The sequence below is a fragment of the Trachemys scripta genome, chromosome 16 (assembly GCF_013100865.1).
Source record: "Trachemys scripta elegans isolate TJP31775 chromosome 16, CAS_Tse_1.0, whole genome shotgun sequence".
In the NCBI taxonomy this organism is placed as follows: Eukaryota; Metazoa; Chordata; order Testudines; family Emydidae; genus Trachemys; species Trachemys scripta.
The window spans coordinates 15,501,900-15,526,006 of record NC_048313.1 but is presented as its reverse complement, the minus strand read 5'-3'; the positions used below and the strand labels follow the sequence as shown (position 1 = coordinate 15,526,006).

At 58.1% G+C, this 24,107-nt stretch overlaps 1 protein-coding gene across 1 annotated transcript in view; it reads right to left on the bottom strand.

Moving 5' to 3' along the window:
* Positions 1 to 23,077, bottom strand: part of CARM1 (coactivator associated arginine methyltransferase 1) — a gene marked incomplete at its 5' end in the record, with an annotated part of 28,743 nt that extends 5,666 nt beyond the window's left edge. Inside the window, 9 exon segments of the mRNA XM_034792286.1 lie at positions 318 to 407; positions 1,325 to 1,410; positions 2,746 to 2,827; positions 3,782 to 3,872; positions 9,426 to 9,603; positions 12,471 to 12,581; positions 18,125 to 18,229; positions 18,816 to 18,922; positions 22,952 to 23,077. Coding sequence (XP_034648177.1) covers positions 318 to 407; positions 1,325 to 1,410; positions 2,746 to 2,827; positions 3,782 to 3,872; positions 9,426 to 9,603; positions 12,471 to 12,581; positions 18,125 to 18,229; positions 18,816 to 18,922; positions 22,952 to 23,077 — 976 coding nt within the window.
* Positions 23,078 to 24,107: the final 1,030 nt, after the last annotated feature.

The following is a 24,107-nucleotide window of genomic DNA, read 5'->3' as shown; positions in this document are numbered from 1 at the left end:
ACCCCACCCCAATCGCGTGGCATATCCAGGATCCCAGGGGAATTTAGGCTCCCCATGGAGCGCCCTCCCCCCCCCCCCCCATGGGCCAGTGGCGATCAGACCAGACCAGACCGGGGCTCAGAGTTCTCTCTAAAGAGGTCTCACTGCAGCGGGGTTAGGCGAAAGCGAGGACGGTTATCGAGACAGGAAGACAAGTGAGAAGGTAATGGAATTGGAACTTGCCAGTTCTTTGCAATGTAGACTAGGAGCGATAGCCAGTTATTTGTTTTACAAACCCCAAGCTGTGCTGGGAGGTAGGGGCAGGCCCCACCACTTACATTGAACCAATGAAGGCTACATCAAACCAGAAAGCCAAGCCGTGGACTAGACCTGAATGCAACATGTGGAACTTGAAGGGGATTTCTATCCTGCAAACCAAAGAGAAGCAGTTAGCCGCAGGGCGGGGGCACCTGGGGAGAGGCGCCCAGAGGTGTGGGGGGTCACAGCCAGGCAGCGGATCATCCCTTCCCAGTTCACACCTCCGGCACCCCCCCGGCCAGGGCGCAAGGCCAAGTCCCTCAGTTGGGGGGCCCTGCACTTGACGGAAGCTACGGAGCCCCCACGTTCCAGCGCACTGGGTTGTGGCCACTGGAGCTCTGTGGGGCGGGGCCCGTCTTCGGTCTGTGTTTGTACCAGTGACCACAACATGGGGCCTGGGGGTGACGAGCTCCCGGGCACTACCTAATTCCCCTAATAAATACCGTACAGCGCCCAGCACTGAGCTTTGGTCTCTCGTGATGGCTGGTGGGTTTCCGTTCAGGGTTCAATCCCGCGCTAGTCCCGGAGGAGGCATTTCCAGACTAGGTTGGACAAAGCCCTAGCAATCCTGGGAGAGTTCCTGCCGGGGGCGGGCGACGCAGGACTGCGTTCTGGGATGTTAAATGCTGCAGTGGCTGACAGGGTAGATGGGGGTGTCTCCCCTCCAGGTGCCAGCCCCTCAGCTGCGGGCGAAGGGGAGGGTGGGCGTGTGACCGGGAACCTCGATCAGAGCTGGGGCAGGAACCGCAGAGTGACGATTGAAAGTGACTGGAAGCTGCGGCTCTGAATGTCCTGGCTGCCAGCGGCACCTCCACAGTAACCAAAACGTTAGACGGGGAGGCGGGGTTAATGACACGACCCCCCTGCCCCGCCACCCCTCACTGGGACCTATCGGAACGCCAGGGGCCAGGCACGCGTGTCAAGGTACCCTGCACGGCCACCCGCTCGGCCAGCTGGGCTCAGTCCATGAGAGCGGAGATCAGCTCCCGCCTCCCCACCCTCCCGCTAGGAAAGAGCAAACAGCTACCTGTGCAAATCGCCTTCTTTGGCTTCTAAGAAGTTGACCGTATATTTAACAGACTTCGCCATTAAAATCCTGATATCAAAGGTGTCCTAGGAGAGAGAGGCACATTGGTCAGCGTCCTAGCCACGACGGGAGGGCCGCCAGCCGAAGGGTAACGCGGAGCGCAGCCTGCAGCGAGGACGCACCCTTAACAGGCGTGCACGGTGCGGTACACAAGAGCTTTTGCTGGGAAGGAAACCGAGTCGGGAGCTGCAGAGGCAGCGGCGGGGAAGACAGGAAACGGGACTCGGCAGGGCAGCCCGAGGAACCAGACAGACCATGCTACTGAGCGACCCAAACTGGTCACGTTCTTGCCGGCATCCCGCGTTGGGCTAGGATCCCACTGACAGACTGGGGAGAATGCACTCGGCTCTCTCCAGGTTTACGAACACTGGGAAGCTCCGGAAACGCCCTGTGAAATGCAGCCACTTCTGGGGAGGAAGGCAGCCGAGCAGCTCAGAGCAACACCGCCCTACAGCGAACGCTGGGAAGTCAAGCCCATCCCGGGGGACGCAGGGAGGTGGCATGGAACGACCGGGACAGCATGCTGAGCTAATGCCCTGACTCTCATGGGAAGTGCCAGGGGTCCCGAAGGGTCAGAATCGCAGATCTGTCTCTTCAGGCAAGAGGTCACCGCTCAGCGCAGCCCCCCCCGCTTACCTTCGGCAAGTCAGGCCAGCGAATGGCGAGCCGGCCCGAGCGTGCCCGTGGCTGGAGCCGCGTCCCCTTTGCCGCTGCCCAGCTGTGCCGGGGGAGGAACGGCGTAGCCCAGCCCCACTCAGGGCGCTTTGTCCCCTCGAGCGGAGGCTGGGCTGGGCTGCAGACTGAGTGCAGCAGACACTCAGGCTTCAAGATGAGAGGTGCCGGGTGTGATCTCCCGTCGCCCCGCCAGGCACAGGGCTAACAAGTGCTGCGAGAGCGGAGGAGCTGCCCCGGGGGAGGGGGACAGAGCAGGAACGCTTCCCCAGAGCGGCATCCTCCCGCGGGAGGCCCCTGCACAGCCTGGGAGTCTATTAAGCATCTGATTACTACTTACTTGGAGGCTCACCAATGACTTTCATCTCAAAGCAGGTCAATATCATCCTCCCCATTTGAGGGATGGGGAAACTGAGGCACGGGAGGAGACGTGACTTGCCCAAGGTCACCCAGCAGCAGAGCCGGGACCAGAACTCAGGGTTCCCGCACCCCAGTCCAGTGCTCTGCCCACTAGCCCGGCCTTCCCTTCCTGCCCTAAGCAGCTAGGCAGTGCTGCTGTGCTCTGGTGACCAGTTACCAACATCTCACTCCAGCGGCAGCCCAGCCATTCCCTCCCAGCCCATTTAAACAGCCCGATCTGGGTCCAGAGGAAGGAGCCGGGGCGGAGGCGGCTGGTTCCCACAACTCACCACAACAGGCTGTCTAAAATACTCATCTACCGCGGCGCCTCTAAGTGCTGACAAGTCCACACCGTGAAAGGACGGCTGATACCTGCAAGAGGAGACACCCATGGAAACCTGCCTGCGCTGACCATCTCCACCCACCCGGCTCAGGAAGTGTGGAAACCCACGGGAAGAGCACAGCTGCCCAGAAGCAGAGCGTAAGCCTCCGCGTCTGACAGGCACGTCCCTTTGGGGCTCCGGCGCAGACACGAGGCGGATCAGAGCAGAGCTGGGGCTGACCGGGGAAGCCAAGGAGATCGGGGCGTCGCTTGGAACCCCCTGGGGGACTCAGTACTAGCAGACAACAGCTCAGCATCTTCTTGTGAGACAGGCGGGCGCCAAATCAAAGCAGCGTATGCCATGTACCCTGGGTGTTACCCCGGAGAGCCAGCGAAACCCGCCTCACCCTGGCGTGGCGTGGCGGGGACGCAGTGGGAGGGGATTATCTCTAGGGGCCATTCAGTCCTTCGCCTCGGCCAAGGCTGACCACAACGGGACCGACACGGACAGTGCTTTGGGGACCTGATCCCTGGGGAACTGGACCGAGACCCAAGCGCGTTACATGCAGGGGGTTTGGGTCCACGCTCACCTGGGCTATGGAGCCACTTACATCAGGGCTAAAACCGGGGGTGGAAACACCCTGTGAACGAGGGGGAGGGGCGGTGCGCCAGCTCCAGGCTGGGAAGGGGAGTCCCGGCAGTTCCTTAGTGGCTGGTGCCCCCCTGAGCACCAAACGCTGTCCCCACCCCATCTTGGTGGTTGACACGTGCCCCTGCCTGGGTGTCTCTGCCAGGACCCGTGGCGGCTGGACGGCAGGACCGGGCTGTCCTACCCGCTCCAGCACACGGTCGCCTCTGAGAGATACTGGGGAGAGGGGCAGAAACCTAGATCCACCCTCCACAATATTCCCATTGCGGGGGGCGCTCTCTCCTCCCGGTGAAAGCCCCCGCCATGCCTTGAACCCGCTGCTGGGCACCAGCCTCGCGCCAGGGAAAGGACTCACCAGAAATTGGCCTTTGTAAACTGCTCCATGTAGAGCTGCTCGTCTGTGAACGGGGCCAGGTGCACGTCGCCGATCGTGGGGAACATGTTACCTGGAAGGGGAGCAGAGGGGGTCACGCCAAGTCCCGTCCTACCCCTCAAGCACAGGCTGCCCCACACACCAGAGCCAGGCTATCCGGGCCCTGGATGGGAGTTTTCCCTCCCAACCGCTTCATCAGCTACACAACGTGTCAGGAAAAGAGTCGGCTTTTAGCGCAAACATCCCAAAGCACCTTGGGTCCCCTTTGGCTCCCTGGCAGGACTACATCTCCCACAATACACCAGGGCTTCCCTCCCTCCCCATGACCGGGAGACCATGATGCATTATGGGAGATGTAGTTTGCACCTTGTGTCCTCATTCTCCTCTATGGGCGGGGATCCCCAGCTGGACTACATCTCCCATGAGGCACGGCACTGCTCACTATCAGCAAAACTAGTGAACTTTCACGTTTTCAACAGAAACTTTCAACTAAAACCAAAAAAATTCCCCCCCCCCCCCCCCAAATTTCCCAGGGTGTTTTTTCCCCCAGCCCAGCCCTGGCTAAGTCAGAGCGCGCCCAGCCCCTTTCCAGGGCGTTCCCCAGCAAAGAGCCAAGGTACAGGCCCAATGCAACATGTGTTTGGAAAGAGGTGAAGATTGATTTGGGATCAGCCCGGCTCTCTGGCCAAGCCCTGCCCCAGGCAGCAGCTGGCCTGTATGCCACCCGATCTGGTACATTTCGGTAGGTACTGAACTGTGGGGGGGCTGCAGAGTTGGCAGGGGCACAACACCCCCTTGGCAGCCCAAAGCAGAGATCAGAGCTAAGCCAGTCGTTCACCTGCCTCGTTCAGGTCTCAAAGCACATGGAACCCACCAGGGTTACGGCTGGGCGGGACGGAGACCGACGGGGGCACAGAGCCGTCCCCCCAGCTAACAAACCGGCCTCCTCGGCCAAACGAGGTCACAGAGGAACAGTCAAACAGCGCGGTCTGCGGCATGTCAGCAGAGGAGGGCAGGGGGCAGAGCGTTACACTTCGGCAGCCGGCCATTGGGTGAGACGGCTCCACCTGGCTTTGCAATCTGGGCTCTCTGCCATAGGGCCATAGCTGCCGACCGCGATCTGTGACAGTGGGGCCCGTCGACGCTGCCCAAGCTGCTTCCCCTGTCTCTATCCCCTTCCCCGGCAGCCCCCAGAGCGCGCCGTCTCCTCCAGCCCGATCGCTCTCACCACCCACCCGCAATGGCTCCACCAAGCCCAGTCGGTCCCGAGGCCCATCTCGCTCACCATCCCGCCTCTGGCAGCAGGCCGCACCAGCTGCTGGAGAGGAAGGTGCAAGGCCTGCGGTAGCAGACGTGGAACAATCTGCCCCCCACAAAGGCCTCCCACTCTCCAACAGTTTGACTCACTTGCACCCCAAAGCAGACGGCTTTACAGCTCCAGAACTCTACCATTAACAACGGCTCAGGCTCTTCTCAGGAGCTGCAGAAAAGACCAAAACCTCTTGGAATCCATCCAAGTCCTTGGCCCCAAAGCCATCCAGTGGCAGGGAGTTCCACAGTGCAAGGACATGATATGTGGAATAGGATCGCCTCGGACTGGTTTTGAATTTGCTGGTTTTCAGTTTCACCGAGTCCTTGGTTGATGAGATTGGGAGAAGCCCCCGATCCCCCCTTCTCTCCCCAGTTCGCCAGAGATTTGTCCCCTCTCTAAGGTCAATCATCGCTCTTTGCAAGCTCTCCCCACAGGAGAGTTTCAGAGGCCCCTAATCAAGCCCTTTGACGTTCTCTGAAGCCCTGCTAATGCCAGAATGTCCCTTCCATGGTTCTCCAGGACAGGGGACAGGCTGGACAGTACGAAGCCAGGCGGCAGAGTTTGGGATCGGAGCACAGCTCGGTGGCTTTAGCGGTTAAAGTTTCAAGATTAAAGGCTGGAGTGTCTAAGGCCACCTCTGACTCGTTAGCTAACGGGGTTGGATCCGTAGCTAGCCCAGGACCTCGGCAGAACTGCCAACCCTGAGCGCCCAGAGAACTCACAATTGCCAACGGGTGAGAACAGCTGGGTGGGAGGTTCACATTTCCAGGCCTTTCTCCAGTCTCACAAAATTGACTTTAGAGACCAGTCTCCGACCCACGTGGCTCCAGGAGCTGCGGCTTGAGGAAAATTCCCCAAATATCCCCCGACCCGGGCTCTAAATCCCGAGAGCTGGTGACCCTGCTTATCCCCGGGCGGATGGGGGCCCCGCCCTCCAGATTTCACCGTGCCGGAGAGCAGCACTGCTCCACCCCAGCGTGGCGTGGGCAGGACTAGACTGGTAGCGCAGCTCTTCCCTCCCCCTCACTTTACGCACCACTTTAAAACCTCTTCACCTCCCCATTACCTAGCGCAGCTCCAGGCCAGCGACCCGAGCCCCGCTCCAGAAAACGACAGCCGACCCGGTCGTTCATTTCCTCCCTCCCGGCAAACAGCTGGTTTGTTTCCTCCTGGCTGACGCCCACCCCAAACCCCACCATCTCCTCAGTATCGGGGAGGAGGGGCAGGCGGAAAGCGGGCGCCCGTGGCCAGTGGGAACTATGACTAGTTGGACTTACAAAACCCCACCCCATGCCCCCAACCCCCACTACAGACGCATTGGTAGCCAGGAGAGCCGGCGTGACCCAGGGCAGGGCACCAGACGAGCTCAGGAGACCTGCCTCCTACGCCCAGCTTCGCCTCCTGCCCCTGTCGGTGCCTCCCTCCTGCTGAGCTGTGCAGCACCTGGCACAGGGGGCCCCGATCCTGGGCAGGGCTGAAAGTCTGCGCTTTGGAGACGTTGCAACATTGCCATTCGGAGCGGCTCTGGTAAGTGGCTCCAAAGGGGCCGGCAGGTCTCGCGCCGCCGGCAGCCCGGGCTGAGACGCCGGCAGCGCCGAACTGGTCAGATTCCGATTTCCACCTTTAATCTTTGGCTCAGCCACAGCAACTCAGTGGAGGGACTAAAAGTCCCCGTTCGCTCACCCTGAATTCACTCAGCCCGTCCATTTCCCTACTAATTCATATCCAGAAAAGCTCTGAAGGCTTGTGCTCCGGGGTAAGCAGCGTGGAGGGCAGGCACTGCTGCCGCGAACACACGCAGCGACCAAGAACGGCTGTTGGCAGATGACTCCAGCGAGAACAGAAATATCGACGTGGTTGATGTTACTAGTTTGCCCGCATGTTAAATGCCAAAGACTCCCCTCCCCCCCCCCACCCCCAACCCTCTTTGGTCTTCCTTCCAGACTGGGGGATGATTTTTTCCCGTTTAAATTTCAGCCTAAAACAGCTCTTCACCTGCGTAATGTCTCCCTCCCTCCCTCATCTTTATAAATGGCAGCGCTCCGACTCGCAAGCATTGCTGAAGTCCTGGCGGGTTAGGGGATACGACGTGTTTGAAACACAAGACCCGCAAATCAACGTTCTGAACCGACAAAGCCAGGGAGATCCTACGGCCGGAGCCAGAGCCCAAGCCTGCGGCCACGCTCAGCCTGAAGCTAAGAGGAGTTTGTAGGATCAGGCCTCAAGCGGGCGCGTGGTAAGATCTGCTCTCTCCCAAATCGGTCCCGGAGGCTCGTCTGAGCGGCGCGAGGTCAGGACAGAGCTCGCTGCTCTGTCAGACAGATGGCAGAGAAGTTAAGCATCAGGGTTTTCAAGACAGTGTGGGAATAGAGGTGCTAAAAGTCCATCCCCCACCTCTGTGCAACATATTGGAACAGTTTAATTTGCCAAGCTTAATTAAATACCAACACCTCTAACGAGAACATACACATGCTGCTTTCTCGTCACCAGAAGCAACAGACCGTTCCAGATCCTTTTCTCCAGGAAGTTAAGAATTGATCTGGTCCCGCCCTCCCCCGGTAACAAGGCAGCTACATGCACCCTCGGCTATGGGTTTTTCTAGGAGCGTTTCTTCTGGATGAAGGCAGTGACTCAAATTTGGCCAAAGGGACGGACGGGGTCAGGCCTGTTCGGGAGGGCGGAATACATTAGGGCTGATGAGTCGTGTCAGCTCCTCTGGGAAATTGCCTGGAACACAATTTAATTACATTTCGAGATTCGTTGCATTGCAAATCACCTCTCCGCTCGGGAGCCCGGCGACACGGCACACGCCGGCTTTGGCTAAGCCGGTCTGATGGCAAGCGATCCGTTTGGGGGAATATTAAAAAGAGGATTTTTTTTTTTTTTTTTTTTTTTTTTTTTTAAAGAGACAGTGCTGCAAACACATTAAAAGGGAACCAGCTATCCCCACGCTGCTCGGGCAGCCCGGCCATCCCCAGGCCTGGGGGGAGAGTCATTTCCGGGGCAATAGCAGCAGCTTCTCACTCTACTGCCCCGCGCCCCCGCCCCAACCCCCCTGGGAGGAGCCCATTACCCACAGACAAGCCCAGGCCTTCCCATTTTCACAGCAGGCAGCCCCTTTGCTTCCCTCCCACGCCAGGAGAGGGCGCCGCGAGTCAGCCTCCAGCCCGGAAGCTCTTGCAGCCACTCTCCTGCGGTCACATTTTTGCAGCAGCAGATGCTGAAGTGAACTTGGTTTTGAAGAGCCGGAGGGGCCTGGTGGTCACGAGATGAAATCGGGCCCCTCTTCGCACCAGCCCCGAGGCCCAGGAGGGCAGCTGACTGCCTGATTTGCTGCTTAAATGCCCGATGGGGCAGCTCAGGCCCCTCGGCGGCACAGAGCACCTCCTGGGCTGGAGGGGTCAAAACCACGACTCATGCACCCGCCTGGATCGCCCATCATTCCCCAGCCTACCAGCAGGTGGAGCCCACCACCATGCCATGCAGGGTGCTCTCCGCTCCACCCCACCAGGCAGCATTTGTCCTGGAATCAGGCCCCGAGCCAGGGTTCCCTGCTGGAGGGGCCTGGTACATACCCAGGGGCACCAGCCTAGCAGAGCGGCCGTATTGCCTGGGAACCCGGACCTGATCTCCATAACAGAGGAGCTGCCTGGCTAGCCGTCCCAGCATGCAATGCTCTAGAGCCACACGGCTCTCTCTGGAGCAGCTGCGTGTGGGGCCCTGCAGGCTGTATTTGGAGACCCTGGGCCGCTGAGGGCTCACCGAGTGGCTATCCTCACACCGCCAGGGCAAGGAAACCATGTCACTCGATGCATTAGACACCTATGGGTGGAGCCAGGACCCGAGAACCACCCCCCGTCACTAAACACGTTAAGTGTGACGCATGAATCCCTCACCCCCGCGAGGACGCCGCCGGTCTCTGTCCCAGCGTAAGACACCAGAGCCTGCAGACGCAGCTCCCACCGGCGCGCCAGCGGGCAGCGTTTCCCAACGTGGACCATAGCGAGAAAGCCAGACAGCCAACGAAACCCAACTCCCGCGTCCTCGCCGGCCCCAAGCACAGGCGACCCGATTCGGGTGTAACGCTCTGCCCCACAGACCCTGGTCGCTCGGGCTCCACAGCCGATATTCCCCCAGCAATGGAAATCCCAGAGCACCAAGAGCTGGTTATCTGCCCTACCATCCCCACTACCCACATTGAAACATGGAGACAGTGGTTGGATTTCACCTGCCCCTGAATACACCTCCCCCCCCATGTCTGTGGGGAAAGGAACATCGCGCAACGGGGTGTTTCGGTCAGCACCGATCACTTACCACTGGGCTTTAAGTACTTCTTGGCATGCAGGTAGCTTTCTAGCATGCGTTCGTTGAAGAGCATATATCCCATTGGCTCCGAGATAATTATGTCCACCTGTTCGGGAAGCGAGATTTCCTCCACCTTGCCGGGGATGACCACGATCCGGTCCGTGAGGTTGTTGCTTTTCACTAAAACCTGGGTGAGGAGAAGGAGGAGTCAGAAAGGAAAAGAGGCGGCCCCCACTTCCCGGGTCTAAGCCAGCCCCATGATCCCGAATGGTCCGTGGGCATCTGCAGCTGACGCCAGCCCAGGAACAAGCAATGGGGTTTGCTGGGACTATCACAAATTGTGCTAAAAACACATCCGGGCAAAAATGGTCTCGTGTAACTGAACGACTGCGAGAGGGGGGCAAAGTCAGTTTCATCCAGCTGAGCGAGACTGGGCCAAAGTCCTTCCTGGTGCAACTGGAGTGATGTCAGTGACACCAGGGATGAATTTGTCTCAGAGCCTTTAAGAGCAGGGGATCTTCTGAAGACAGGGTTATGGTTCCGCCCACAGATTCAGTGCTTTCACCCCCCCTTCCTCCCCGTATCCAGCACTGGGCATCTTCCAACCACTTGGTTAACTGGTCGCGCCTCCCGACACCCGCATCACGTAGATGGGTAAACCGAGGCAGGAGAGGACGACGTGACCTGCGTCGAGAGCACACCAGTCAAAGCTCAGTCTGTACTGTGCTGGGAATTCGGGTTGTGATCCTTACTGGGAGAGGGAATGATACAAAATGGATGGGGGCTTCTGGTCACTGACCGGGGGAGAACATTTCTGGGAGGAAAGGCGATCTGCCAAGGAAGAATGGGCCAAGCTGCAAATACACAGTAACAGACCGGAGCGCATGGAACCGGAAAGAGGCTATGAAATGAGCAACTTCTGGCTGGATGGTCTTTGGCCTCCGGCTCTCGGCTCCCCTCCCTTGCCAGCCTGAAGCGCGAGTAATCCCAGCTCTGACGCGACGTGCTAGAATACCTGGTGAGCCATCCAGGAGGATCCTTTCAAGGAGACCCCTCAGGTTCTCTGGGCCAATATATCAGACAGTTTCTTTCCTTTTTGGTCTTCTCTCAGATTCCCCTCACACGCCCCGACTCGGCTCCTGCCTCCGAGGCCAAGCAGCCGTACAGCTGTGCTAACACTTCCGGGTGGAACGAGCGCCCCTCCGCACAGAGCCCCTGGTAATCCCAGCTTTATGTGGGTCTGCGATAGTTTGTCAGCGGAGTGACCGGTTAACAAAAGGGATCCAGACTCCAGGACAATAGCTCCCTGAAGAAAACAAACACCGGTTCCGGAGCTTGCCCCTCGGGTCTTTGCTTTCAGAGATAACTAACCAGCAGCATCTTGAGGTCCCGCGGGCAGGACCACAGCAGCCGGGAGATACGAGAATGCCAAAGCTATCCAGCATTTCTACACACTTGCCAACTTGCAACCAAGTAGGCAGATAGCAGCAGCTACCCCACAGCAACAGCGGGGTCGTCAGTCACTCCCTGTCTTCCGCAGAGGTGCGTGCTTCCAAGGAAGCTGCCATTTCCTGACCCCACCTCCAGCGTTCTGACCGTTTGCTAGTTCCCGTCCCCAGATCTGACCGCTAGACGGGACCACGAGATCCCACAGCCTGAGCTCCTGCACAGGCCAGAGAATTTCCTCCAGCTACCCCGGGATTGACTCACTGGATCGTGTTGGACAAACACTTCTCTTCCCGCCAGACAGCCAGTCTGGAGACTTCAGGAGACCGGAAAAGCAGGGCTACCCTGTCGTTCAGCCCTGTCCTGGTCACATATCACCACAGCCTCCTTCTGCCACGACCTTACCCTGGTGCCATCATCTGAAGAACATCCTTCCAGCTTCCACCAGCTGCATGAATTTGGCTCCTCCCAGCTGCCGTCGCACTGGACCCCGCTAGCACCAGTTCTGCCTGCAAACAACGGCGCCATTTTCCCCCCCCCCCCCGCCCCCCCTCCTTTTTTTTTTTTTTAAATTTTATTTTATTAATTCATCAGGTTTAGCGGCCAGGGCCCAGACGAGATCGCCAGAAACCCGCAGGACTTAGGGATGCTCTGATCTCACTCCATCTTCCCCAGACCCTGCCAAACCTGGGAATGCCGCTCTCGTGAGCTGTCCGAGTCCTGACAATCACACTCTGGATAAACAAACTGAGCCTGGTGCTGGCCCAGTTTCATCAACTGGCTCCAAACTTCGCTTTTCAGACTATTTCAGCTTCTCTCCTTATTTCCCGCAAAAAAAAAAAATCTCGCTCCAGAGTCCTGCATGTCTCATGGTTCGAGCACAGGGTGCCTGAGTTCTATTTCTGGTTCCGCCACCAACATAGCACAAATCACATCCCCTCTCTGTGCCTCAGTTTCCCCACCTATAAAGAGGATAGGACCCAGCTGGCAGAGGGGGGCTCTCTCTAGATGAGACTAGCGAGTGAGTGCACCACCATGTCACTCCACAGCTCCCCGCCGGGCCTTAGCTCCTGTTGAAGCCCAAGTATAATGTTGTGTCCGTCTGTTTGGCGCGGGCACTGCAGCACAGAGAGAAGCCTGGTGCGTCTGCACGTCGGTTAGACACCGTCAAACGAAGTCTTCGCCGTTCTAAGCAGCACCTCACTAGATGCCTGGGCCGATGCCGGTCCGGCTTCCTGAGGTTAGTGCCAGGACGCTGATCTCACTGGACTGGCAGCAATGCTGAGCTCCCGGGGCACGTCCTCGGGACGCGGCGATCCACGGCGGCTTTTCCTCGGCGTCCCGTTCGCTGGCTCGGCCACCGCTCAGAAATGGCGTTCCCATCTCCCAGGGAGCCTCACGAGGAAGCTTGGAGGCTTACCTGGCTTGAAATCCCGTCAACGCCTGGGCTGGCCTGGCCAAGCCTGCCCCCACCCTCGCAACCATGTGATTCTTCCACCTGGAGGCTGATCTTCCCGCCCCCAGTGCCCTGCTGCCCTGGGCTGAGGAGAACTCCCCAAAACGCTTTCGCGTAGGAGCCGGCCCTGCGTGGCGGAGAGCAGTACTGACCTCCGCGTGCTGCGCCATCGTGCTGGCTTCCACTGCATAGATTTTTCTTGCCCCAGCCTGTGCGGCGAAGAACGAGAGGATGCCGGAGCCGCAGCCGACGTCTAGAACGATCTGGGGAGAGAGGAGGGAGAGAGTGAGCGGAAGCAGCTGCCGATAACCGCCCCCAGCCCTCAATCTACCGCCTAACCCAGGGGGCTGGTTCAGCCCCTTCGGTTCGGATGCTTGCGCCGCGGGGAACGGCGTGTCTCGCTCGCCCGGCGGCTTGCACGTGCCAGAGACCAGGCTGAAACTGCAGCTCAGGATGGAAGAATTCCCGTTTCAGGGCCCTCCACCAAGATGGGAGGATTAAAAACGAGCCGCCCCTCGGAAAGGAGTGCGCCCAAATATTTGCTTGAGTTGGAGAAAGCAGAGCTAAGTCCCGCCCCGCTTTGAAACCTCTGAACTCGCCACAGATCCCACCACCTACCCGAGATCTCAAACCAAGCTCTCACAGGCAGGGACCAAAATGATCCCACAGCCCTTTTACAACGGTTGGGGTTTGGTCCCCATGTCTTTGGGGGAAATCTCCCCTGGGCACTGCACTGGCAGCTAAGCTCCACCCCAGAGGGAGCTGCATTTCAGCATCTCCTAAGAGTCAGAGATTGTCCATCGTTCAGGGCGGTCTCGGGGTTCGTACGGCCTGAGCCCCAATTGGGTGAATTTTAACTCGGCTCCTTTTATAGACATTAACTCACAAATACAAGAGAACCGAGGCTGCAGGGATTTCGCAGGGCACAAAGCGCGTATTGTTTAATTAGCACCACGGTGGCGGAAGATAGAGCCGCCCGTCTGCATCAGTCGCTCTTACACGCACGCAGATCTTTGTGCCGGCTTCTGATAAGAAGCTACTGAAATTAAAAAGCTTATCCACAAAGGCAGATTTTCAAAACAGCCGTTCCTGGTAGAAAGACATGGCTTTCAGAGCTTGGCCTGCCTCTCGCGTGGGTTTGGGAGGAACAGCTTTCCTTGCGGGGGGGGGGGAAAATTGCTCCAAGCGTCTAACTTTTTTTTTTTTTTTTAAATGGGGCAAAAAGGATTCACCCAGATATTGAATTGTCAGGGGATTTACAGAACAAGGTCCCCTGCCTTGGCAGAGTCACTGTTACCTCCTGCGAGCTCTGGAGAAAATCCCACCCAATAAAAAGGAAAAAAATGTTTACTCTCAATTAACCCTATTGGATCAAACAGCAGCAACACGGAGCTCTCCCAGAGTAGCTGAAAGCAGTGGACAAATACCAAGTTGAAAGCAAGCACAGCTGAGAGGGTTAAAAAAAGGGACTGGGAGTCAGGACTCCTGGGTTCCATCCCCGGCACTGGGAGGGGAATGGGATCTAGTGGATTAGGACGGGGAGGCTGGGAGCCAGGACTCCTGGGTTCTATCCCTGGCACTGGGATCTAGCAGGTTAGGATTCCCAGATATGCCACTGGCTGCGACCTGAGAAGGCACCTCAATCCCACCACGCTTTCTCCCTCTGTGAAACGGGCCCCACCAGGGGGTGCGGCTCAGCGAAGTCTCAGCGACTGGTTTGAGGGTGGCAGGAGCTGTGGAAGGCGAAAGCGCTGACTAACTCAGGACTGAGGCCTAGCACCTCTCGGGCCCCGGAGTCGACAGAGCCTGGCATCCCTCGGGTCGCACCCACAGAGGACGGCCTCCTGGGGATGGGAGGGACTCTACACCAGCGGCTACTAGCCCAGAACTGCCGCACTTCCCTTTCCTCGGAGGCAAAGCTTCCCGGCAGACGGGCCGAGCAGTCCCGCCACAGGACCAGGCACATGAAGGGACAACGCAGGAGGAGCATCCGCCATCCTCTGTTCACCCTGGGACCAGCGAGTCCAACACAGGTGTGTTAGCTGGACACTTCACTGCAGACCAGCCCTTGCACCAAACCATCGAGAGAAACAGCGTTCGATACCAACGGCTCCCTTGCAAATCTCAGGAGTGAAATCCGCACAAGCGCAGACGCTAGTTCCACGCGGCTCCCCGGCTGCGCAAGTCCTAATTAGACCCTCCAGGAACAAAGCCAGCTGGCTCGCCCTGGTCCCTGGCTGACAGGGTGGCCTAATTGGTTAGTCTTAACCATCTCAATTATTAATTACGTGTATTACAGTAGCACCTAGAGATCCCGACCAAAACCGGGCGCCCCTTCGCCAGGCGCTGCACAGACCGCACGAGAGACCGTCCCGGCCCAAAGATCTACAGGCTAAATAGCCAAAAGCTAGGAGGGGAAACCGAGGCACCGAGCGTGGAAGACCTGCCCAAGGCCACTCAGCTGGTCAGTGGCAGAGCTGGGAACAGAATCCAGGTCTCCAGAGTCCCACTCGCTGCCCTGTCCACTAGGCCACTGTCTCCGTGTGATGGATGGCGGGAATTGGGATGGTCACACGCATAGACCAAGATGGCATGAAGTGGGTGTGGCCATCAATGCCAATACCCGTCAGACAGGCAGTCTGCTGCCCAGATCGCGTGGGTCCATTAGGGAAGCGGCTGCTAGGAACAGAGCGTCTCCCGGCACCCAGGAAGCAAGCCAAGAGCGGAGACTAGGGAGCCATTGCTGTATTCTTCAGTCTAGACGGCCACAGCACGGATCAGCCCCTGGTGACCTGCCCTCCAACGGCTCTTGGCTGGGAGAAGGGCGGGGCCCACTAGCTCCATGCCCCCGTCACAGGAAGGGGAGACTCGGCCGAGAGCCCCAGGCCTGTGCGGGTCAGACCCTGAACTCCCCTCTCTTGAGGGGGGCGGGGGCGGACGGGCGCTCCCAAGGCCTGGCTGAGGTCATTGCTGGAGAGAACCAGGCGCCTGCTTGTGCCAGCGTTCGAAATCCCTCCCGTACCCAGCGCCGCCGCACCGCGATCCCTGGCACAGCCCTTGGCGGGAGCCACGTCCGCACGGCTCAGCCCGATGCTGCCGGTCCCGGCCCTTCCCCTGCAGGGTCGGAAGGCATCGGACCACGCAGGCTAAACACATGGCGCTGGATCAGCTGCTGCTTTGGGACGTTCTGGGTGCAGGCAACCAGTGCCCCACCGAGAGCAGGCCCCGCTAGCCCTGCGGCCAGAGGCCCAACTCCCAGCAGAACCTTTCCTAGGGCGCTGTCTCGTCTAGCTGCAGGTGACTCGGGCAACGGAGCTCCCATGGCAGTCCACTCCAGAGGCAGGAGGCTCCTGAAGCCTTGTCATTGCCCACCCTGCGAAGCCGCCTGCCTTCCCTCCCTCGCCCTCCAGAGCGTGGCCGACGGCTCCGTACCCCAGCCAGCCAGGAGGGGCTAGGAGCCCGAACGGAGCCAGCTCTCTGGGTACCCATCACCACGGGACCCATGGGCCTGGGGGGGTTCTTGTTTCAGAAGACAACTGTCCCGGCAGATGCAGCCCTCAGACTTTCCCACCCCTCCCAGGGCACCTGGAAGTTAAAGCACCACTAGGACCCCCCCAAAAGCAGTCACGGAGAACCTGGGCTGCATTTTTACTGCCTTGTCTTGCTTTCCTCCTCTCGCCATCCCAGCCGCTAACCAGCACTAGGGTCCCCTCTAGCGGATGGGGAGTCAGGGCTCCTGGGTTTGAGTCCTGATCTGCCGCAGCCTCGTGGAAAGTCGTTTCCCATTTTCATGCCTTACTTTGCTCTATAACAGACTCCCCATCTCCCGAGGGCGGCGTTACCGCCAGGAAGCCTCGGGACCCTTGGATGGAAGGTGCAGTGTGATGAGAAACGCCATCACCATCTCTGGGACCAGACCCACCTCTGATGACTTTGGTTCCTGCTACACTCACCACATAACCAAAAAAACCCAACCCCGGCCAATGGTACAGGCCCATCGCCAGACGGCGACGGGCAAATTATGAATGATGCAGAAAAGGTGAAGCGTCCGATAATTATTTCTGTCCTGTATTTGGAACGAAGCAGCATGATGTACTCAGACTTTCCAGTCCATTTGTGAAGAAGGAAGATGTGAAACGGCATTCACTAGGTAGAAACGTTTTTAAATTAGCAGGCCCGGATAACTTGCACCCAAGAGTCTTAAAATAGTTGGCCAAGGAGGAGACCTCTGGCCTGATCTCTGTTAATTTTTAATAAATCCTGGAATATCAAGGAAATTCCCAAAGCTTGGAAAAGTGCTGGATTTGTAGCCATATTCAAAAAGGACAAGCAGCATGACCTAGCTAACCGGACGTCAATCCCAGGCAAAATAGTAAAAAAGCTGATAAGGGATTCAAAGAATTAAAGGAGAGGAATCTAATTAATGCCAGTCAACACAGAAAAATAGGTCACATCACACAAACCTGACTGCAGGTTTTGATGAGATGACAAGTTTGGTTAATAAATATAACAGACCTGCAGCGCTTGGCACGTTGGGCCCATTCAAACACGAGTTTCAACATAGGCAAACGCCAAGTTGTCCCTCTAGGGAGGAGGGCTGGTGGCCAGCCCTACGACCGGGGACTGGAGAGCAGCGACTCTGAAAGGATGTAGGTGTCATGGCGGACAAGAAACCCAAAGGGAACTGCCAGTGCCCCGTATGGCGAGAAGGGCTGGGGTGACCCTTGGTATAGAAAACAGGGGAGCAGGGAAGAGATTTCACCTCTAGGCGCCACTGGGAGCCCAACGCTGCGGCCAGTTCTAAAAAAAGAGGTTGAAAACCTGGGGAGAGTGCAGAAAAGAGCCACAAATATGAGTCAGAGGCTAGAAAAACACCTTTGGGTGAGAGACTGAAGCAGCTCAATCTTTTTGGCTCATGGAAGATTAATCGGGTCCCCTCTTGCAGCATCTACGACCTTCCCGGGGCAAAACCGTGGGGTGCTTGAGGGCTCGTTAACGTAGCGGAGAAAGGCAGAACAAGAACCAGACGGCTGGGAGTTAAAAGTGGGGCCTCGTTTCTGGCTTTAACAGCGAGGGGCAATTAACCAGGGGAACAAACTGCCAGCGAACAGGGGCTTTTCCACTCTCGAGATCTGCTAACCAGGAGCCTTTCGGAACGAGATGCTTTAATCAGACCCCAGGGACTGCGCTCAGTGCAGGGGAATGGGGAGCAATTCCCTGTTACAAAGGAGGTCAGACTAGACCTAGTGATGCTTCGGGCCTGGCCAAGACAGCAGAAAGCCCAGCTCAGCAGCCCGACGCAGCCAGCGCGTCGCACTCGTTCCCTTTGTACGTGTTGGCAAGTAGCTCCTGCGGGAAGTGACGCAGGGTTTAAATTAACACACTGCTGCTGCGCTCTGTGGTTATCAGCAGACACGAGCCGAGAGCGCATGGAGCACCGGGGCCACTGGCAGCATGTTACCTTACTGCAAACACCCACCTGGTAGCGGGCACGACTATCTGACCCCGGACAGCACAGATCCAAGGGCTTACGGGACACGGCCGGTCGAACACGTGCTGCTGGCTTGATCCCAAACCCAGTGCAGAAAGGCTACAGGGATCCTAGCAGGGGAGGCGACAGCATCTCAGAGGCTGGGTGAAGACACACCCACGCTTCACCAAATACATCCCTGACCTACACCCGAGGTGGGGGAACTGCCCTGTGGTCCGAAGGGAGAACTGCCCAAGGGAGGAGATCCCAACGTTGCCGGCCACGCCCTCCTCTGGAGTCTGACAGAGGGGTAGCGGGATTTCTCCTCCTCCTCACCTTGTCTTTGAAGTCGCTGTGGTTCTGCAGGATGGCCCGCTGGTACGTGCCCGTCCGGACGTAGTCCTGCATCATGTTCTGTTGCTGGGACAGGTAGCCGTAGAACTAAAGGAGACATGAGAGTGTTCGTTGACGCCCCAGAAAGGGAAGTGGGTCTCGCCCGGGGGGAGGATGGAATTTCCCAAAACAAAGCCGGCACACTGCCAGAGCAGCCGGGTGACTGCTCAGGAGAGGGGCAGGGGGGCTTTCCTCTCGGGGGCCAGACCATCTCAGGCTGGGCTCTTGGCAGGGCAGGCCAGTTGGTCCTGGGATAGATCATCTCCGAGGAAAACCCAGGGCACTGCAGAAAGCAGCGCTGGGCACACGTCCGTCACGGACAATATTGAGCCCAACAATCAAGCATCACTCTAGGGGGCGCTAACCCGCAGGCAGTGGGGCTAAAACGGAGCTCCTCCCCACGCCGGTTACTGTCCCGAAGGAGGCGGGGGCGCTGGGGTGGCCACCCTCCCTCCCATTTGTCATTAACGAATCCTGGGCCAATTCAATGCTGCCCTCCTCAGGTCTGCCCCGGAGCATGGCCTGTGAGGGTACCGCACAGCCCTTCCTGCGGGCGGGGGCCTCCCCGGGCAGGGCCGGCTGCAGCTCGACACATGCAGCTCCTAGGAGACGGGGCAGCAGCGGGCCCTCCTACCTGGAAGTACTGCACTGCAGAAGACTCCTCCGTCCGCTCGCTGAACACCGACCGCTCTGTGTTGTGACCCCGGCAGTTTTTCAGGATATTATAAAAGGAACAGAAATCTGAAAGCAGAACCAAGCGCTGGGGCTTTAGAGGGGTCATTGCTGGCAGAGACCCAGTGGGGGGGGAAGCGCCTCCCCGATGAACAGTGCCCCCCTCTGGCCAGCGGGGCTGAGGACAACCCCAGTGGGTCCTCATGGGGGGAAAGGACAAGAAATGAAAGCTGAATGGGAGGGGAGGGTCAGTGGAACAAAGGGGAAATCTGGCTGCAGAGAGCCACGTGCAGGGAAGCCCAAGGGCTGCCCTGAGGCTGGGCTCACAGGAGCCAGCGACCCCTAGGGAGAAAAGGAGACCATGGGGGCAGCATCATAGAAACGTGGGCCTGGGAGGGACCTTGAGAGGTTGCCTGGCCCCGCCCCCGGACCAAGTCAACAGGGGTTTGTCCGACCTGTCCTTAAAACCCTCCAGCGATGGGGATCCCCAGCCGCCCTTGGACGCTGTTCCAGAGCTCAACTGTCCTTTGCCTTAGAAAGTTTTCCCTCATGTCGAGCCAAACTACGAACTCAGCTGATTTCTTCTCCTACCTCCAGTGGCCATGGAGAACAACTGACCCCGTCTTCTCCAGACTATATTTGAAGACTGTTTCCCAGTCTTCCCTCCCCCCACAGTCTTTTCTCCAGACTAAACATGCCCAGGGGGGTTGTAACCGTTCCCCATAACTCAGGTTTTCTACACCTCTGATCATTCTGGTTGCTTAGCACAGGGGATGGATCACTTGATGATTCCCTGTTCTGTTCATTCCCTCTGGGGCACCTGGCATTGGCCACTGTCGGAAGACAGGACACTGGGCTAGATGGACCTTTGGTCTGCCCCAGTCTGGCCGTTCTTATGTTATGTTCTCACATCTGGACTCGCCAGTTTGTCCACATCTTTCCTAACGTGCAGTGCCCATAAGTGGACACAGGACTCCACCACTAGAGTGGGACATCGATGTCTCATGACTGACATCCAACCCTCCTGTTAATACACGGCAGAATATTAGCCTTTTTGGCAACTACATCACTCATTCAATTGGGGATCCTCTGTAACTCCCAGCCCCTTTTCAGCAATATTACCGCTTAGCTAATTGTGTACTTGGGCGTTGGATTTTTCCGTCCGAAGCGTAGTACTTGATTGAATTTCATCTCGTTGATTTCAGATGAATTCTCTAATTTGCTGAGGTTGTTTTGAATTCTAATCCTGCTTCCAAAGTGCTTCCAACCCCGCCCCCCCAGCTTGGTGTCATTTGCACATTTTATAAGCCCACTCTCCACTCCGTTATCCAAGTCATTAATGAAAATAGTGACTGACCCCAGAGGGACCCCGCCCAGTTTGACAGCGTTCCCTCTGTCAGCCAGTTGTGCACCCACCTGACAGTCATTCCACCTAGCTTGCGTCTGAGAACGTCACATGGGACCATGTCAAAAACCTGACTAACAGCAAGATCTCTCACGCCTACTGCTCCCCCGCCCGGGCCAGGAGCCCTGTCGAAGGAGGAAATGGGGGCGGTTTGGCAGGTTTGTCCTTGACAAAGCCGTGCTGGCTATTCCTTCTACCCCCGCTCTTCTCCGGGTGCCAGCAGACTGACTGTTTAATCATTTGGTCCAGTATCTTTCCAGCTCTTGGAGTCAGGCCGACAGGTCTATAGTTCCCAGGTCCCATTGTACGATATTTGCACTTCTCTAGTCCTTCGGGACCTCACCTGCCCCCCAGAAGTCTCAAAAATAATTGCTACCAGTTCCAGGATTCCTTCAGCCAGCTTCTTGGGTACCTCAGCTGAATCTGGTCAGGCCCAGCCACGCACGCAGCTAGCCGATGGAAGTCTTGAACCTGTTCCTTCCCTCCTGTGGCCTGCATTCCTTCCTCCTTGTTAACATTAATGGTGCTGGTCGCCATTAACCTTTTGGGTCAAGTCTGAAGCAAACCCGGCATTAAACCCCTCAGCCTTCTTGAAGTCATCAGTCATTAGCTCTCCACCCCGCTAAGTACAGGCCCTGCTCTCCCCCGTGTCTCTCTTGCTCCTGAGGTATTTAAAGAGCCTCTCTGCCCTTGCCAGGAGGAACTCGTTGTGTGTCAGGGCCTCGGATGTCACCCCTAGTGCTGGTGCTATTTGTTTGTCCGTCTCCTTAGCAAGTCGGCCACGTTTCCACTTCCTGGGGAATTCTTTTTGGATTCCCAGGTCACTACAGAGCTCTAACAAGAGGCCAATATGGCTCCTCCAATTCTTCCTGTCTTTCCTTCGCTTCGGGCTGGGCTGCATCTCCTTGAGAAACAGCCAGCTCTCCTGAACAACTTTTCCCTTCAATTTTCTTCCCTGGGGACCGCACCTACCAGTTCTCGGAGTGTGTTAAAGTCTTTGAAATCTCTCGTCCTCCCGTCATTTCGTGATCCCTTTCACCCCTGCTGCCTTCCACTTCGCATTTGCTACCAATTCCTCCCAGCTGGTCAGAATCAGGCCTGAAATGGCTGAGCCCCGCCTTACCGCCTCCACTTTCTGAAACAGACCGGTGTCCCCAACACAGCCCAAGAACTTAGTGGAAAGGTTTTGTTTTGCTGTATTACTTTTCCAACAGGTGTCCGGGGCAGTCAAGTCCCGTTACTCCCAGGTCCTGGCTTCTGGATATTTCTGGTATTGGTTCTAGAAATGCCTCATTCCCCCTCTTCCTGATTGGTGGCCTTAGTAGGGTCACTACCATGATGTCACAGCTATTTTTACCCCGTTTCTCGTTACCCAGAGACTTGTGTGAGCTGTAGTTAGAGGGTCTCTCTGGGACCGACGGCAGCTGGGAAAGGAGGAAAGCTCGGCTGGGTTTTATGCCCTGAAATGGGGAGTCCGGGAGGCCTTGGACAGACGCCAGGGACGGACGGGGCAAGGGTAGGTTAGCAGGAGGTGGAGACGCAGCCGATGGCCCCGGAGGATGAGCTGGGAATGTTTCCAAGAATCCTGCCGAGGGGCGAGACGCAGGGCTCGGTCAGCAGCTGCACCCAGGGCCTCTTGGGCAGACTAACACCAAGCCACTGGGCCCAAGCTGCTGAACACGCCCTCCCACCAAGACACTGCCCTGGGCAGGCAACAGGACTGGCCGGGGGGGGAGAGGAGAGGAGAGGGCGGCTCATAGAAGGGGCAGGAGCATCGCTAGGAGGCGAGGAGCAGCAGCAGCTCAGAGCTGGAGGTGCTGGGGTCAGGACGGGAACAGCAGGGGGCGCTGCCGCAGCTGCAGAACAACAGTGGGGAAAGTCTGCAAAGCACCTGGCTGGCTCCAGCCAGCGCCAGCCGCTGCTCACATTCCTGGGCAGGGATGAATCCAGGGGAGGGGAGCAGGCACGACTGGCGCACACGGCCTGTGGGGAGGGGCCAGGACTCCAGACAGTCCAGCCATTTCAGGGGAAGGTGCCTGTAAAGTAGCAGCACTGGGGCTGGCTGGATTGGGGGGACGGATGGGAGAAGAGCTCAGCACCCAAGGGGTTAACAGGGACCCCAGCAGGGTACACGGGGCTCTGCTGGTGGACCTGAGGCCAGTGAAAAGCCGGGGAGGGGGAAGGACTCGATTCACTAAGGAAGGGATCCGGGCACAGGAACTAGGCTACGGAGAGGCAGCTAGGACTCACCCTTTCCCCCCTAGGCCCCTGATTTCTATTCCGTGCTGTTCCACACGGCGGCCAGCTGGGGTCGCTGTTGTACAAGGAGGGGCAGTTCCTTGCAGGGTCTGAGGCTAGGCCACCAGGTCTGGTAATGGGGCGACTCACAGGGCAGCCGAGATACCATTGAGAAGGGGGAAGAGAACCTCACCCCAACCCCCGCTAGCCTAGCACCATAGGGGCTGGATTTGTCCTTGCAGCGGGTGCTCCAGGGTTGGCCAAGCCCCGGGGGCGGGATCTCGATTACTGATGGCCAAAGGGAAGGGCCCAGAGCCAGGAGTCTGGCGAATCACCATGCGGTGGAAGAGTGACTGATGGGCTAGCTGGAGCGTCTCCTCCGGGTATAACTGGGGCCAGCCCAGGGGTGCGAAGCCCCCAGCCCACTAGCCCGCAGGACGGACGAGGGGACATACCGGTCGGCGTTGCGAACTGCATAAGGACACTATTACACCCCAGGGTGATGATGAAGGACTGTTTGCCGACGCGGCTGCATTCCGTCTCCCTGGACACAGAACACTTAAATACGCACACGTCTTCATCTGGGGAGAGAAGAGACACGAGGGGTTAGCGTCCCACGAGGGGGCCCGGGCCACCTTTCAACCCCAGAGACGGCTGCAGTCCAGGCTAGCACAGGGCATCACCCGCTGCACAGACAGGATGGCACAAGGCCTGGGACCAGCTCCCCCAGCAAGGGGGGGGGGGTGTCCCCCAGAGATCTCAGACTTTCAAATCTCATCATTCCGATTCCTGCCTTGCTTTAATTCCCCACTTGTGCTCCAATGCGGATTTAGCGACCGGCGTCTTGAGAGGCATTAGAGCAAGAAGCCAACGCGCAGACCATCCCAAAACTCTGGATCCCACCTTCCCAGAGGCAGACAGCTCTGACCTCACTCGCTCTGGCTTCAGAAATAGCAGGAGGGCCAGGTCACCCGGGCGTTTCTTTGGCACAGCAGCAGAGGGGCTTTCAGGAGACCGAACTCCCCCACACGCAGGGATCAGCAGGCAAGAGCGCAGTGGGCTTTGGGACCGGCGGGGCAGGGCACGCAGCGGAAGAGTCATGGTTTTGGCGCTAGAGAAGTGCTGAGCAATAACGGAGATGAAAAGGAGCCGCACCCCTTGCCCGCCTTACTCATCCTCAGAGAAGTGGGCCGGGGGTGGGGGGGGAAGGGGTCTGCTTCCCCTGCCACTTCCAGTCAGCTCCACGTTCTCCTCCTCCACAGAGCTGTCACTGCCATCCCATGCCCCACCGCCTTCCTCAGCCCTCCACTCTCACCCGCTTCCGCCCTCTCCTCCTCGGCTGGCCTCGGTCCAGGGGAGGCCGGAAATTCGCAGCCACCTAGTTCCCTTTCCCCTGCTGACCTCCTCCCCTCTCAGTGCCAGCCTCTGTGCCCACTGACAGCTCTCGCACACACACCCCTGTTCTCTTCCCAGCTGTCCCTTACCCACAATCCGTCCTCCTCGGACTGAGCCATACGGCCATCAGTCGCCCCTGTTGTAATGCCTACGGAGATGCCAGGCAATCAGCAGCGGCTAGATGGGCAGGGGGGACAGAGGGCACTGGCTTCCTGC